The 15,960-nt window shown below is 40.3% G+C and overlaps 1 protein-coding gene across 1 annotated transcript; it reads right to left on the reverse strand.

Moving 5' to 3' along the window:
• Positions 1-13,657: 13,657 nt before the first annotated feature.
• LOC147305551 (uncharacterized) lies at positions 13,658-15,447 on the reverse strand. The gene is made up of 2 exons (XM_086276206.1): positions 14,935-15,447; positions 13,658-14,836 (listed from the first exon to the last, which is right to left on the reverse strand). The coding sequence occupies exons 1-2, from the start codon at positions 15,406-15,408 to the stop codon at positions 14,411-14,413; spliced, it is 900 nt and encodes a 299-aa protein (XP_086132332.1). The 5' UTR covers positions 15,409-15,447; the 3' UTR covers positions 13,658-14,410.
• Between the last annotated feature and the right edge of the window lie 513 nt (positions 15,448-15,960).

The following is a 15,960-nucleotide window of genomic DNA, read 5'->3' on the forward strand; positions in this document are numbered from 1 at the left end:
TGAATGAACAATGGGCTGTGAGGTCAGCTCCTTGATGATTAATATGCAAATTGTCATGACCATTGATCAACAACCACTGATCAAAGACCATTAATGAAAGATCATTGATCAAGAGCATTGATAAATGGCCATGAGTACCATTCACAGAGAGTTGGGGAATGGCTGCAATCAGTTCAGAGATGGTCTTTCCCTTTTCACATAAATGGCCTCCTTGATTCAAACCAGCGTTCCTCCCTGTCCAGGATGTGGACATCCTCATCATTAAAAGAGTGTCCACTGGCCTGATGAGGTAGCTCTTCTGTGTTGTGCCATCCGCTTTGCCAGAGGTTATTTGGTTTCCCTGAGGGGACCTAAGGGTACATCTTTTGCTATGTTACAATGCTATGATTGCAGCCATTCAACCAAATTTCTCTGAATGGCACTCATGGCCATTGATCAGGGATCTTTAATCAATGGACAATAAAGGCACAAAGGCATGTGCTGTGATGCTCACACCTCTGATGAAGTCTCACAAGTATCAGCTTTCTTTTTATTGCTATAAATATGGATATGTACTGATAAGCAGTGTTGGTCAAGTTACTTGAAAAGAGTAATCAGTAACTAATTACTGATTACTTCCCCCAAAAAGTAATCCCGTTACTTTACTGATTACTTATTTTCAAAAGTAATTAATTACTTAGTTACTTAGTTACTTTTTAAAAACACGATTTACACCCTGAATAGGTGATAAAGCGATAGATCTTTCAGCCCAATTCTACTTTTTCTGCATAATCCATCATACAAAATGTAATCAAATGGAAAAGTCTCTTTTTAAAACTTGTTTTATTGGTTTTAATCTTTTAACTTTATGCATCAAGCAAAAATTAAATTATATGCACCATTCTCTGACTGGAAGAAATTAGTTCAACATTTAAACCTATTTTCTGCACATTCCAGCACATAAAATAAAATATTTTTTTGTGTTTACACTCAGTCTTTCAAATAGATGCAAGTAAAACACAGCAGAAAATAAATAAAACCAAAGACTCAGCGGTCCTGTTGCTCTATTTTCACCTGTAAAGCAGGAGTGGGGTAGGCGGAGGTTTACCCTGGTGCAGGTGTGCCACGGTCAGTGGAAGAATCTGCGAGTTTCTCTGTGAGTTTCCCATTACGTCGTAGCTACTCGGTGCTTGCTCGGAAGTTTAGGGGGTTTTTTTTCGCTGTAAAAAGAAGTTTTCTTCCCACGCACAGCGGACACTAATGTTTTTGTCACTTTTTATGGAATCAAACTCAAAGTAAGGTCAGTACTTCCACGCTTTAAACGCTGCACGCTCATACTCTCTCTGCACTCGATATATGATCCATTGTTGATCTGCACACAGCTGTTGTCACTAATGGCGCGCTTGCTTACGTCACTGTCATGAGACATTCTCACAAAGAATCACGGTTTTAGTAACGCAGTAACGCAGCGTTCCTACGGGAAAGTAAAGGTAATCTAATTACCGTTTTTGCAATAGTAATCCCTTACTTTACTCGTTACTTGAAAAAGTAATCAGATTACAGTAACGCGTTACTGCCCATCTCTGCTCCTCACACTCTCATCAGACAGTACATGAACATCTGAATACACTCAATGTTGTCAGAGGTTGTGTGTGGAGGCGTGGAAGAGATGACCCAAACGCTGGACTCACAGTGCAGAAATGAAGAGGATTTATTGGAGGGTGAATGAACAAAGCAGGAACAATGGAGTGGCTGGCTGGCTGAAAGACTGGAAGAATGGCTGGCTGACTGACTGACTATACAGACGGAGAGCCACATTAACATCACATGTACATCAATGACACGACAGAGCACGAATAGAAACAGAGGGCTTAAATACACAGGTTGAATGTTGACAATGATTGGAAACAGGTGAGTACAGGGCTGAACATAATCTGACTAATGACACGAGAGACAAGCTGACACGGGGAAAAAACAGGAAGTGAGAACATTAATGTGGCGAACTAAACTGAACATGAACAAACTGAAATCACTGGGTCGTTGACCCAGGAACCCTGACAAATGTATATATAATTTGACTGGACATTTTACAAAGTATAATACATATTTTAAACGAAACTCATGGGGGATGCCACTAACAGTACTTACCTTCTTACAAAGCAATCACACTGAGTCAAGATGGCGCCCACGCAAATGAGAAACTACCATGTCCTGTGGGGACAAATGCCCAAAATTGCTCGAATTTACAGTGTATACGCAGGTCAAGAGTGACACCCTGTGATCTATTCAAGTCACTACATTACACTTGAAACTGCCAGGAAACTGTCAACTTGTGTTTTAAGGGGCATCTGATGAAACAAAAGTGTCTGCTGAACAGCAGACATTATTCATTAGCTGCTTACTTCCCACGTCTGTCATGGTCCTGGGTCATCATCATTTTTGAGTTTGTTAAGCTTGTTGTGATTTTTTGCAAAATAATGAGATTCTGATGTTCGCTGCCTCTGAGTTTTGTAACTTAAGTTCTAGTTCCTAGTTACTGTCTAACTTAGTCAGTCCTCAGTCTCATGTTTGTTTTCTTTGTTTGTGTCAGCCACTGTTGTTCCCCCCCTCGCTCTCTGTCTCTGGCTTTGTCTGCTGTATATGCTATTGTCTTCCCATGGCAAGTTGCGTGTCTTAGCCTAATTCTCCATGTGTGTTTCTCGTACTGTGAAGCATAACTGTGGCATCATGGCCCTGAGTAAATGTGGTTATCCCAGCTGGACTGTTGTCAAAGCTGGAAAGGCACCTAAAGAAAGCTCCAGCCGATCCAGGAGAGAAGGACAACTGCTGACTAAACAAAACCCTTAGCGATCCCTTATGGGGCAGGAGTATCGGGATAGTTGAGACGCATTTTTTCTAAACACCACATCTCTGTGGCTTTAAAACCCCAAAAACATCTGCGCCAGTATAAGTAACTTCTTCAGTCTCAGCTGACTGCAGGTTCCCCCAATCTTATAAACATTTGCACAATAACTGAAACTAGCACCACTGAATGAACAATGGGCTGTGAGGTCAGCTCCTTGATGATTAATATGCAAATTGTCATGACCATTGATCAACAACCACTGATCAAAGACCATTAATGAAAGATCATTGATCAAGAGCATTGATAAATGGCCATGAGTACCATTCACAGAGAGTTGGGGAATGGCTGCAATCAGTTCAGAGATGGTCTTTCCCTTTTCACATAAATGGCCTCCTTGATTCAAACCAGCGTTCCTCCCTGTCCAGGATGTGGACATCCTCATCATTAAAAGAGTGTCCACTGGCCTGATGAGGTAGCTCTTCTGTGTTGTGCCATCCGCTTTGCCAGAGGTTATTTGGTTTCCCTGAGGGGACCTAAGGGTACATCTTTTGCTATGTTACAATGCTATGATTGCAGCCATTCAACCAAATTTCTCTGAATGGCACTCATGGCCATTGATCAGGGATCTTTAATCAATGGACAATAAAGGCACAAAGGCATGTGCTGTGATGCTCACACCTCTGATGAAGTCTCACAAGTATCAGCTTTCTTTTTATTGCTATAAATATGGATATGTACTGATAAGCAGTGTTGGTCAAGTTACTTGAAAAGAGTAATCAGTAACTAATTACTGATTACTTCCCCCAAAAAGTAATCCCGTTACTTTACTGATTACTTATTTTCAAAAGTAATTAATTACTTAGTTACTTAGTTACTTTTTAAAAACACGATTTACACCCTGAATAGGTGATAAAGCGATAGATCTTTCAGCCCAATTCTACTTTTTCTGCATAATCCATCATACAAAATGTAATCAAATGGAAAAGTCTCTTTTTAAAACTTGTTTTATTGGTTTTAATCTTTTAACTTTATGCATCAAGCAAAAATTAAATTATATGCACCATTCTCTGACTGGAAGAAATTAGTTCAACATTTAAACCTATTTTCTGCACATTCCAGCACATAAAATAAAATATTTTTTTGTGTTTACACTCAGTCTTTCAAATAGATGCAAGTAAAACACAGCAGAAAATAAATAAAACCAAAGACTCAGCGGTCCTGTTGCTCTATTTTCACCTGTAAAGCAGGAGTGGGGTAGGCGGAGGTTTACCCTGGTGCAGGTGTGCCACGGTCAGTGGAAGAATCTGCGAGTTTCTCTGTGAGTTTCCCATCACGTCGTAGCTACTCGGTGCTTGCTCGGAAGTTTAGGGGTTTTTTTTTCGCTGTAAAAAGAAGTTTTCTTCCCACGCACAGCGGACACTAATGTTTTTGTCACTTTTTATGGAATCAAACTCAAAGTAAGGTCAGTACTTCCACGCTTTAAACGCTGCACGCTCATACTCTCTCTGCACTCGATATATGATCCATTGTTGATCTGCACACAGCTGTTGTCACTAATGGCGCGCTTGCTTACGTCACTGTCATGAGACATTCTCACAAAGAATCACGGTTTTAGTAACGCAGTAACGCAGCGTTCCTACGGGAAAGTAAAGGTAATCTAATTACCGTTTTTGCAATAGTAATCCCTTACTTTACTCGTTACTTGAAAAAGTAATCAGATTACAGTAACGCGTTACTGCCCATCTCTGCTCCTCACACTCTCATCAGACAGTACATGAACATCTGAATACACTCAATGTTGTCAGAGGTTGTGTGTGGAGGCGTGGAAGAGATGACCCAAACGCTGGACTCACAGTGCAGAAATGAAGAGGATTTATTGGAGGGTGAATGAACAAAGCAGGAACAATGGAGTGGCTGGCTGGCTGAAAGACTGGAAGAATGGCTGGCTGACTGACTGACTATACAGACGGAGAGCCACATTAACATCACATGTACATCAATGACACGACAGAGCACGAATAGAAACAGAGGGCTTAAATACACAGGTTGAATGTTGACAATGATTGGAAACAGGTGAGTACAGGGCTGAACATAATCTGACTAATGACACGAGAGACAAGCTGACACGGGGAAAAAACAGGAAGTGAGAACATTAATGTGGCGAACTAAACTGAACATGAACAAACTGAAATCACTGGGTCGTTGACCCAGGAACCCTGACAAATGTATATATAATTTGACTGGACATTTTACAAAGTATAATACATATTTTAAACGAAACTCATGGGGGATGCCACTAACAGTACTTACCTTCTTACAAAGCAATCACACTGAGTCAAGATGGCGCCCACGCAAATGAGAAACTACCATGTCCTGTGGGGACAAATGCCCAAAATTGCTCGAATTTACAGTGTATACGCAGGTCAAGAGTGACACCCTGTGATCTATTCAAGTCACTACATTACACTTGAAACTGCCAGGAAACTGTCAACTTGTGTTTTAAGGGGCATCTGATGAAACAAAAGTGTCTGCTGAACAGCAGACATTATTCATTAGCTGCTTACTTCCCACGTCTGTCATGGTCCTGGGTCATCATCATTTTTGAGTTTGTTAAGCTTGTTGTGATTTTTTGCAAAATAATGAGATTCTGATGTTCGCTGCCTCTGAGTTTTGTAACTTAAGTTCTAGTTCCTAGTTACTGTCTAACTTAGTCAGTCCTCAGTCTCATGTTTGTTTTCTTTGTTTGTGTCAGCCACTGTTGTTCCCCCCCTCGCTCTCTGTCTCTGGCTTTGTCTGCTGTATATGCTATTGTCTTCCCATGGCAAGTTGCGTGTCTTAGCCTAATTCTCCATGTGTGTTTCTCGTACTGTGAAGCATAACTGTGGCATCATGGCCCTGAGTAAATGTGGTTATCCCAGCTGGACTGTTGTCAAAGCTGGAAAGGCACCTAAAGAAAGCTCCAGCCGATCCAGGAGAGAAGGACAACTGCTGACTAAACAAAACCCTTAGCGATCCCTTATGGGGCAGGAGTATCGGGATAGTTGAGACGCATTTTTTCTAAACACCACATCTCTGTGGCTTTAAAACCCCAAAAACATCTGCGCCAGTATAAGTAACTTCTTCAGTCTCAGCTGACTGCAGGTTCCCCCAATCTTATAAACATTTGCACAATAACTGAAACTAGCACCACTGAATGAACAATGGGCTGTGAGGTCAGCTCCTTGATGATTAATATGCAAATTGTCATGACCATTGATCAACAACCACTGATCAAAGACCATTAATGAAAGATCATTGATCAAGAGCATTGATAAATGGCCATGAGTACCATTCACAGAGAGTTGGGGAATGGCTGCAATCAGTTCAGAGATGGTCTTTCCCTTTTCACATAAATGGCCTCCTTGATTCAAACCAGCGTTCCTCCCTGTCCAGGATGTGGACATCCTCATCATTAAAAGAGTGTCCACTGGCCTGATGAGGTAGCTCTTCTGTGTTGTGCCATCCGCTTTGCCAGAGGTTATTTGGTTTCCCTGAGGGGACCTAAGGGTACATCTTTTGCTATGTTACAATGCTATGATTGCAGCCATTCAACCAAATTTCTCTGAATGGCACTCATGGCCATTGATCAGGGATCTTTAATCAATGGACAATAAAGGCACAAAGGCATGTGCTGTGATGCTCACACCTCTGATGAAGTCTCACAAGTATCAGCTTTCTTTTTATTGCTATAAATATGGATATGTACTGATAAGCAGTGTTGGTCAAGTTACTTGAAAAGAGTAATCAGTAACTAATTACTGATTACTTCCCCCAAAAAGTAATCCCGTTACTTTACTGATTACTTATTTTCAAAAGTAATTAATTACTTAGTTACTTAGTTACTTTTTAAAAACACGATTTACACCCTGAATAGGTGATAAAGCGATAGATCTTTCAGCCCAATTCTACTTTTTCTGCATAATCCATCATACAAAATGTAATCAAATGGAAAAGTCTCTTTTTAAAACTTGTTTTATTGGTTTTAATCTTTTAACTTTATGCATCAAGCAAAAATTAAATTATATGCACCATTCTCTGACTGGAAGAAATTAGTTCAACATTTAAACCTATTTTCTGCACATTCCAGCACATAAAATAAAATATTTTTTTGTGTTTACACTCAGTCTTTCAAATAGATGCAAGTAAAACACAGCAGAAAATAAATAAAACCAAAGACTCAGCGGTCCTGTTGCTCTATTTTCACCTGTAAAGCAGGAGTGGGGTAGGCGGAGGTTTACCCTGGTGCAGGTGTGCCACGGTCAGTGGAAGAATCTGCGAGTTTCTCTGTGAGTTTCCCATTACGTCGTAGCTACTCGGTGCTTGCTCGGAAGTTTAGGGGGTTTTTTTTCGCTGTAAAAAGAAGTTTTCTTCCCACGCACAGCGGACACTAATGTTTTTGTCACTTTTTATGGAATCAAACTCAAAGTAAGGTCAGTACTTCCACGCTTTAAACGCTGCACGCTCATACTCTCTCTGCACTCGATATATGATCCATTGTTGATCTGCACACAGCTGTTGTCACTAATGGCGCGCTTGCTTACGTCACTGTCATGAGACATTCTCACAAAGAATCACGGTTTTAGTAACGCAGTAACGCAGCGTTCCTACGGGAAAGTAAAGGTAATCTAATTACCGTTTTTGCAATAGTAATCCCTTACTTTACTCGTTACTTGAAAAAGTAATCAGATTACAGTAACGCGTTACTGCCCATCTCTGCTCCTCACACTCTCATCAGACAGTACATGAACATCTGAATACACTCAATGTTGTCAGAGGTTGTGTGTGGAGGCGTGGAAGAGATGACCCAAACGCTGGACTCACAGTGCAGAAATGAAGAGGATTTATTGGAGGGTGAATGAACAAAGCAGGAACAATGGAGTGGCTGGCTGGCTGAAAGACTGGAAGAATGGCTGGCTGACTGACTGACTATACAGACGGAGAGCCACATTAACATCACATGTACATCAATGACACGACAGAGCACGAATAGAAACAGAGGGCTTAAATACACAGGTTGAATGTTGACAATGATTGGAAACAGGTGAGTACAGGGCTGAACATAATCTGACTAATGACACGAGAGACAAGCTGACACGGGGAAAAAACAGGAAGTGAGAACATTAATGTGGCGAACTAAACTGAACATGAACAAACTGAAATCACTGGGTCGTTGACCCAGGAACCCTGACAAATGTATATATAATTTGACTGGACATTTTACAAAGTATAATACATATTTTAAACGAAACTCATGGGGGATGCCACTAACAGTACTTACCTTCTTACAAAGCAATCACACTGAGTCAAGATGGCGCCCACGCAAATGAGAAACTACCATGTCCTGTGGGGACAAATGCCCAAAATTGCTCGAATTTACAGTGTATACGCAGGTCAAGAGTGACACCCTGTGATCTATTCAAGTCACTACATTACACTTGAAACTGCCAGGAAACTGTCAACTTGTGTTTTAAGGGGCATCTGATGAAACAAAAGTGTCTGCTGAACAGCAGACATTATTCATTAGCTGCTTACTTCCCACGTCTGTCATGGTCCTGGGTCATCATCATTTTTGAGTTTGTTAAGCTTGTTGTGATTTTTTGCAAAATAATGAGATTCTGATGTTCGCTGCCTCTGAGTTTTGTAACTTAAGTTCTAGTTCCTAGTTACTGTCTAACTTAGTCAGTCCTCAGTCTCATGTTTGTTTTCTTTGTTTGTGTCAGCCACTGTTGTTCCCCCCCTCGCTCTCTGTCTCTGGCTTTGTCTGCTGTATATGCTATTGTCTTCCCATGGCAAGTTGCGTGTCTTAGCCTAATTCTCCATGTGTGTTTCTCGTACTGTGAAGCATAACTGTGGCATCATGGCCCTGAGTAAATGTGGTTATCCCAGCTGGACTGTTGTCAAAGCTGGAAAGGCACCTAAAGAAAGCTCCAGCCGATCCAGGAGAGAAGGACAACTGCTGACTAAACAAAACCCTTAGCGATCCCTTATGGGGCAGGAGTATCGGGATAGTTGAGACGCATTTTTTCTAAACACCACATCTCTGTGGCTTTAAAACCCCAAAAACATCTGCGCCAGTATAAGTAACTTCTTCAGTCTCAGCTGACTGCAGGTTCCCCCAATCTTATAAACATTTGCACAATAACTGAAACTAGCACCACTGAATGAACAATGGGCTGTGAGGTCAGCTCCTTGATGATTAATATGCAAATTGTCATGACCATTGATCAACAACCACTGATCAAAGACCATTAATGAAAGATCATTGATCAAGAGCATTGATAAATGGCCATGAGTACCATTCACAGAGAGTTGGGGAATGGCTGCAATCAGTTCAGAGATGGTCTTTCCCTTTTCACATAAATGGCCTCCTTGATTCAAACCAGCGTTCCTCCCTGTCCAGGATGTGGACATCCTCATCATTAAAAGAGTGTCCACTGGCCTGATGAGGTAGCTCTTCTGTGTTGTGCCATCCGCTTTGCCAGAGGTTATTTGGTTTCCCTGAGGGGACCTAAGGGTACATCTTTTGCTATGTTACAATGCTATGATTGCAGCCATTCAACCAAATTTCTCTGAATGGCACTCATGGCCATTGATCAGGGATCTTTAATCAATGGACAATAAAGGCACAAAGGCATGTGCTGTGATGCTCACACCTCTGATGAAGTCTCACAAGTATCAGCTTTCTTTTTATTGCTATAAATATGGATATGTACTGATAAGCAGTGTTGGTCAAGTTACTTGAAAAGAGTAATCAGTAACTAATTACTGATTACTTCCCCCAAAAAGTAATCCCGTTACTTTACTGATTACTTATTTTCAAAAGTAATTAATTACTTAGTTACTTAGTTACTTTTTAAAAACACGATTTACACCCTGAATAGGTGATAAAGCGATAGATCTTTCAGCCCAATTCTACTTTTTCTGCATAATCCATCATACAAAATGTAATCAAATGGAAAAGTCTCTTTTTAAAACTTGTTTTATTGGTTTTAATCTTTTAACTTTATGCATCAAGCAAAAATTAAATTATATGCACCATTCTCTGACTGGAAGAAATTAGTTCAACATTTAAACCTATTTTCTGCACATTCCAGCACATAAAATAAAATATTTTTTTGTGTTTACACTCAGTCTTTCAAATAGATGCAAGTAAAACACAGCAGAAAATAAATAAAACCAAAGACTCAGCGGTCCTGTTGCTCTATTTTCACCTGTAAAGCAGGAGTGGGGTAGGCGGAGGTTTACCCTGGTGCAGGTGTGCCACGGTCAGTGGAAGAATCTGCGAGTTTCTCTGTGAGTTTCCCATTACGTCGTAGCTACTCGGTGCTTGCTCGGAAGTTTAGGGGGTTTTTTTTCGCTGTAAAAAGAAGTTTTCTTCCCACGCACAGCGGACACTAATGTTTTTGTCACTTTTTATGGAATCAAACTCAAAGTAAGGTCAGTACTTCCACGCTTTAAATGCTGCACGCTCATACTCTCTCCCACAATCGATATATGATCCATTGTTGATCTGCACACAGCTGTTGTCACGAACGTTGCCCTCGCTTACGTCACTGTCATGAGACATTCTTGCTAAAAAAATCACGGTTTTAGTAACGCAATAACTCAGCGTTCCTACGGGAAAGTAATGGTAATCTAATTACCGTTTTTGCAATAGTAATCCCTTACTTTACTTGTTACCTGAAAAAAGTAATCAGATTACAGTAACGCGTTACTGCCCATCTCTGCTGATAAGTGATCAGAATTATAATACAGGGAGTGCAGAATTATTAGGCAAGTTGTATTTTTGAGGAATAATTTTATTATTGAACAACAACCATGTTCTCAATGAACCCAAAAAACTCATTAATATCAAAGCTGAATGTTTTTGGAAGTAGTTTGTAGTTTGTTTTTAGTTTTAGCTATTTTAGGGGGATATCTGTGTGTGCAGGTGACTATTACTGTGCATAATTATTAGGCAACTTAACAAAAAACAAATATATACCCATTTCAATTATTTATTTTTACCAGTGACACCAATATAACATCTCCACATTCACAAATATACATTTCTGACATTCAAAAACAAAACAAAAACAAATCAGCGACCAATATAGCCACCTTTCTTTGCAAGGACACTCAAAAGCCTGCCATCCATGGATTCTGTCAGTGTTTTGATCTGTTCACCATCAACATTGCGTGCAGCAGCAACCACAGCCTCCCAGACACTGTTCAGAGAGGTGTACTGTTTTCCCTCCTTGTAAATCTCACATTTGATGATGGACCACAGGTTCTCAATGGGGTTCAGATCAGGTGAACAAGGAGGCCATGTCATTAGTTTTTCTTCTTTTATACCCTTTCTTGCCAGCCACGCTGTGGAGTACTTGGACGTGTGTGATGGAGCATTGTCCTGCATGAAAATCATGTTTTTCTTGAAGGATGCAGACTTCTTCCTGTACCACTGCTTGAAGAAGGTGTCTTCCAGAAACTGGCAGTAGGACTGGGAGTTGAGCTTGACTCCATCCTCAACCCGAAAAGGCCCCACAAGCTCATCTTTGATGATACCAGCCCAAACCAGTACTCCACCTCCACCTTGCTGGCGTCTGAGTGGGACTGGAGCTCTCTGCCCTTTACCAATCCAGCCACGGGCCCATCCATCTGGCCCATCAAGACTCACTCTCATTTCATCAGTCCATAAAACCTTAGAAAAACCAGTCTTGAGATATTTCTTGGCCCAGTCTTGACGTTTCAGCTTGTGTGTCTTGTTCAGTGGTGGTCGTCTTTCAGCCTTTCTTACCTTGGCCATGTCTCTGAGTATTGCACACCTTGTGCTTTTGGGCACTCCAGTGATGTTGCAGCTCTGAAATATGGCCAAACTGGTGGCAAGTGGCATCTTGGCAGCTGCACGCTTGACTTTTCTCAGTTCATGGGCAGTTATTTTGCGCCTTGGTTTTTCCACACGCTTCTTGCGACCCTGTTGACTATTTTGAATGAAACGCTTGATTGTTCGATGATCACGCTTCAGAAGCTTTGCAATTTTGAGACTGCTGCATCCCTCTGCAAGATATCTCACTATTTTTGACTTTCCTGAGCCTGTCAAGTCCTTCTTTTGACACATTTTGCCAAAGGACGTTGCCTAATAATTATGCACATCTGATATAGGGTGTTGATGTCATTAGACCACACCCCTTCTCATTACAGAGATGCACATCACCTAATATGCTTAATTGGTAGTAGGCTTTCGAGCCTATACAGCTTGGAGTAAGACAACATGCATGAAGAGGATGATGTGGACAAAATACTCATTTGCCTAATAATTCTGCACTCCCTGTATTTCTGACTGCCTGAGGCAAATTTTCCCGATTTGAATCTAATTGAATAAATTTAAAAAAAAAAATCAGAGACCTAGCCCTAGTAGAACTTTTAGAACTTATATCTTATTATTAGATCTTAGCACTGTTGGAACTGTAGTAGTGCTGCTGCCCTCTCCACAACAGTTGGAATAAAAAAAATGGCCACTCCACAGACAGGACCACGAATAAGCTACTATACTGCTTAAATCTAGAAAATGGATAGGAGGACAAACATGCGGCCTACCTGTGACTGCCGTGCAGTTTAATCAAAACTGCCTGGTTATCTTGAAGAAAGTACATTAGTGCTCAATACGGCACTCGCAGAAGGCAAATGAGCAATGATTGGGGAAAAAAGCCTGTGTGGTCCTATATCAATCAATCAATCAATCAATCAATCAAGGCTTTACTCGCCTCTGTCAGTGCGCCTCAGGGTGGCTGTGGCTACAATGTAGCTTGCCATCACCAGTGTGTGAATGTGTGTTAATGGGTGGATGACTGGGGCTATGTCCACACGTACACGGGTATTTTTGAAAACGGAGATTTTCCGTTTTCATTTTAAAAAATAATCCCGCCCACACATAAAGGCAGAAATGAAGGAAAACGCTGCTATGAACATGCCAAAGCAACAGGTGGCGCTATATTCCTAACCGTGCAGAAATGTTGACCAATCAGAAGTGTTGAAGCCTTGGTGGGAAAAAGTAAACAAAGCTGGGGCATAGAAGCAGAACCGAGTTGTATGTGTGGAGGGACAGTAACTGTGTGTGTATGTAAGCATTTAAACACTGCAGAGAGTAGAATTAACAGTAACAGTATTGTAGAAATTCATTTCACCGAAACAATAACGTGGCGCACAGTGTGACGTCAAAAAAGGCGCACACCTTTGATGCTGCGTTTTCTCTGTTTTCTCCGTTTTTCTCGTCCACACGTAAATGCAAAAACTGAGTTTTTAAAAATATCCACCCTGGCCGGAGTTTTTAAAAATCTCCGTTTTCAGTGACCAAAAACGCCGTTTACGTGTGGACGAGAGGTGCAAACGCATAGAAAAATCTGCGTTTTCAAAAATACCCGGTTTGTGTGGACATGGCATGGATGTGTAAAGCGCTTTGGGGTCTTTAGGGACTAGTAAAGCGGTATACAAATACAGGCCATTTACATGCAGGTTGCCCTGCAGTGAAATGGCCTGTACTTGCCCCCCCCCCCAGTCCAAACATACACAACTTATGTTGTATTTGAAAATAAAAGTTGGGCTGATTTTAACATCATTACAAAAAGTGTAGTTAATTATTTTTAATCATATTCAGATTACCACAAATTGTTTTTTTCATTTAGTTGAACTTGAAATGTTTGTCAGTAGATAAACAATTAGTATTGTACAGTCATCAAGTTATTCTTAATACTGCAGACTTGCAATGAATAAGTTGTCCTAACAGTCATCTTAAGTAAGCTTTACTTAGTTTTTTACAAGCATTTGACATTTCAAATATAGGAGATCAAAAGGCTTATGTGTGGTCAAAATAACAAAGATTCTGTTTAGTTCAAATCTGAGTTTTATTATAGAGGCAGCTAAGGGTTAATGGAATAATAAAATGAAAATGAAATAGAAAAAAAATATAGAAAATAAATAAAATGAGAAAATACCATAAAAATCAAACAAAGAAGAGCATCATTGGCTCCACATACTAGACAGGAGCCTAACCAAATTCATGCCATGCTTGGATAAAGACAATAATGCCATTTTGAATTTTTTGCTTCATTAACTTAAAATTTAAATATCTACAACATTTAGGATTGGGATTCAACTTTATTGTCATTACACATGTATAAATACAGGGTAACGAAATACAGTAAAAGTAAAGTACGGACCAAAAAATACTTTTTTACAGCAGTGCCACAAGATGGCAGCATACCCCTATGTGGCTGTAAGGTAGATACAAAAATAGGCAGATCCAAAAGTATCAAGCAATACTTTTCCTTTCTTTCATTTCTTACTCCTTATTTGTAGGATTTGTATATATGTGTGTATGTATATATATATATATATATATATATATATAGATAGATAGATAGATAGATAGATGCAGTTGATGTAACTCTGTACAGGAGTGGAAAGAAAAAGTAACTCATTCAAAGGGAAAAGATAGATTTTTGTCAATGAGCTTGAAATTTTTAAGTTGATTTCAGCATCTCAACATCCAAGTTGTGTTTTTTTGGATTTTCACTTTTTTCTTTTTTCTTCTTTTTTCTTTTGCTCCCCCTGTGCCTGTGGAACCTCCTGTAGGTCATTCCACTGTTTTTGTTGTTGTTTAGAAAGCACTGGTTTTTCTGAGCCTTCAATCATTTCTGCAGCGATATTTCTAAGATCTTTTATCCATTTATCTTTATTTTGCATTGCAGGTTGCACTGGAGGTTGCGCTGCAGGTTGCGTTGCAGGTTGCGCTTCATCTATTTTCTTAAAGATGCGTTTGGTCAACTGCTCTTTTGCAGCTTCTCTGAAAGTCTCTTTCAGTACCTCTTCTTCCTGTTCCAAGATCACTCTGTCATAAACAGCTCTTCTGCTACAACAGCATTTACAGCAATCACAACACAGGGACTTCAGGGCCACCAGAAAAACAATACCAAAGAGCACCGAGAATCCAATAAGCTGAAAAGGAATTATCAAAGATCAGTTAGAATAACACAAAACAAAATTAAATGCTGCAGATGAGAGAAAAAACAACAACAACAAAAGGAAAAACTCACCCTTGATGTGTTTTTCAGAGAATTGATCATCACATTTTCCTCAGCTGTGATGTTGGTTTTATCTTTGCAGGCTAACTGTGATTTCTCTGCTTCCCTCTCACAGCAAACATACCAGTCTCCATCAACGAGCACAGACACGACCCATAGCACACCAACACAAAATGCCTTGAAAATTCGACTCCAGAAAACGCCACATAACTGTGTCCTGACACATTGCTGGTTCTGTTGCTCCTGATTGTTAAATTCACACACACATGTATACTTGCAGGTCCTCTGTAATGTCTTGTCTGTCCAAAGTATTAAAAAAAATATAATGCAAAATGGCATGATCATGTATGTGCCGCAGTCTCGAGCTCCATCTTTGCACGTGCATTGTATATCATGCTCAAGTAAAATATTGTAAGTAAAACTGCCAACGATGGTAACAAAAATGCTGAAAGCCCTAAAGGGAAAATTTGTCAGAAAATCCCTCATCTTTGGCAGAAAGTTTGTATCTGATGAAAGCTGCAGCTTAGAATGTGAACAAGTAACAGTGAGACCACAAGCATTTCCCTTTTGGGGGAAAAAGGTTCTGAAGGGGTGGGACTTTGCGACTGAAGTCCCACCCCTTCAGAACTCCTCCCCCTTTGTGAGTGTGGACTAGTGATGTGTCCTGTGTGTCGAAGCGTCGAATCGTGTGTCGGGTAATCTTGGGGGCGTTTTTGTGAGACTTGCTTTGATTACGTATGCAGTGACGTTCGAGGCCTCGCGGGCAGTCCGTACCACGTGACTGATTCAGGGACTGGTTCACCGGTTCGCGCCAGATTCGAAATAAAATGGGCAGAAAAACAGCTGATTCCCCATCACACTGTGTTGTGGAATTGGATTACCTACGTGCTACATAGTTACTTGTGCATTTCTTCTTCGATGGAACCAGCAAGGAAGAGATGTTTTTTTTTTAATTTTGTCTCTCCTAATAAAGTATGCACACAGTAATAAATATCACAAATGATAAACACCATAATATAAATAAACAACACTACACAT

Source organism: Aulonocara sp. 'chitande type north' Nkhata Bay, linkage group LG20 (assembly GCF_057382095.1).
Source record: "Aulonocara sp. 'chitande type north' Nkhata Bay isolate Kocher_YH1m ecotype deep benthic linkage group LG20, A_spYH_male_GT1.1, whole genome shotgun sequence".
Classification (NCBI taxonomy): Eukaryota; Metazoa; Chordata; class Actinopteri; order Cichliformes; family Cichlidae; genus Aulonocara; species Aulonocara sp. 'chitande type north' Nkhata Bay.

Excerpts from the sequence above, each read along its gene's own strand:
- LOC147305551 (XM_086276206.1), bottom strand. The coding sequence starts at position 15,408 with ATGAGGGATTTTCTGACAAATTTTCCCTTTAGGGCTTTCAGCATTTTT. Across the intron at positions 14,837-14,934 it reads CTCTGAAAAACACATCAAGG|CTTATTGGATTCTCGGTGCT; the intron begins GTGAGTTTTTCC and ends ATTCCTTTTCAG.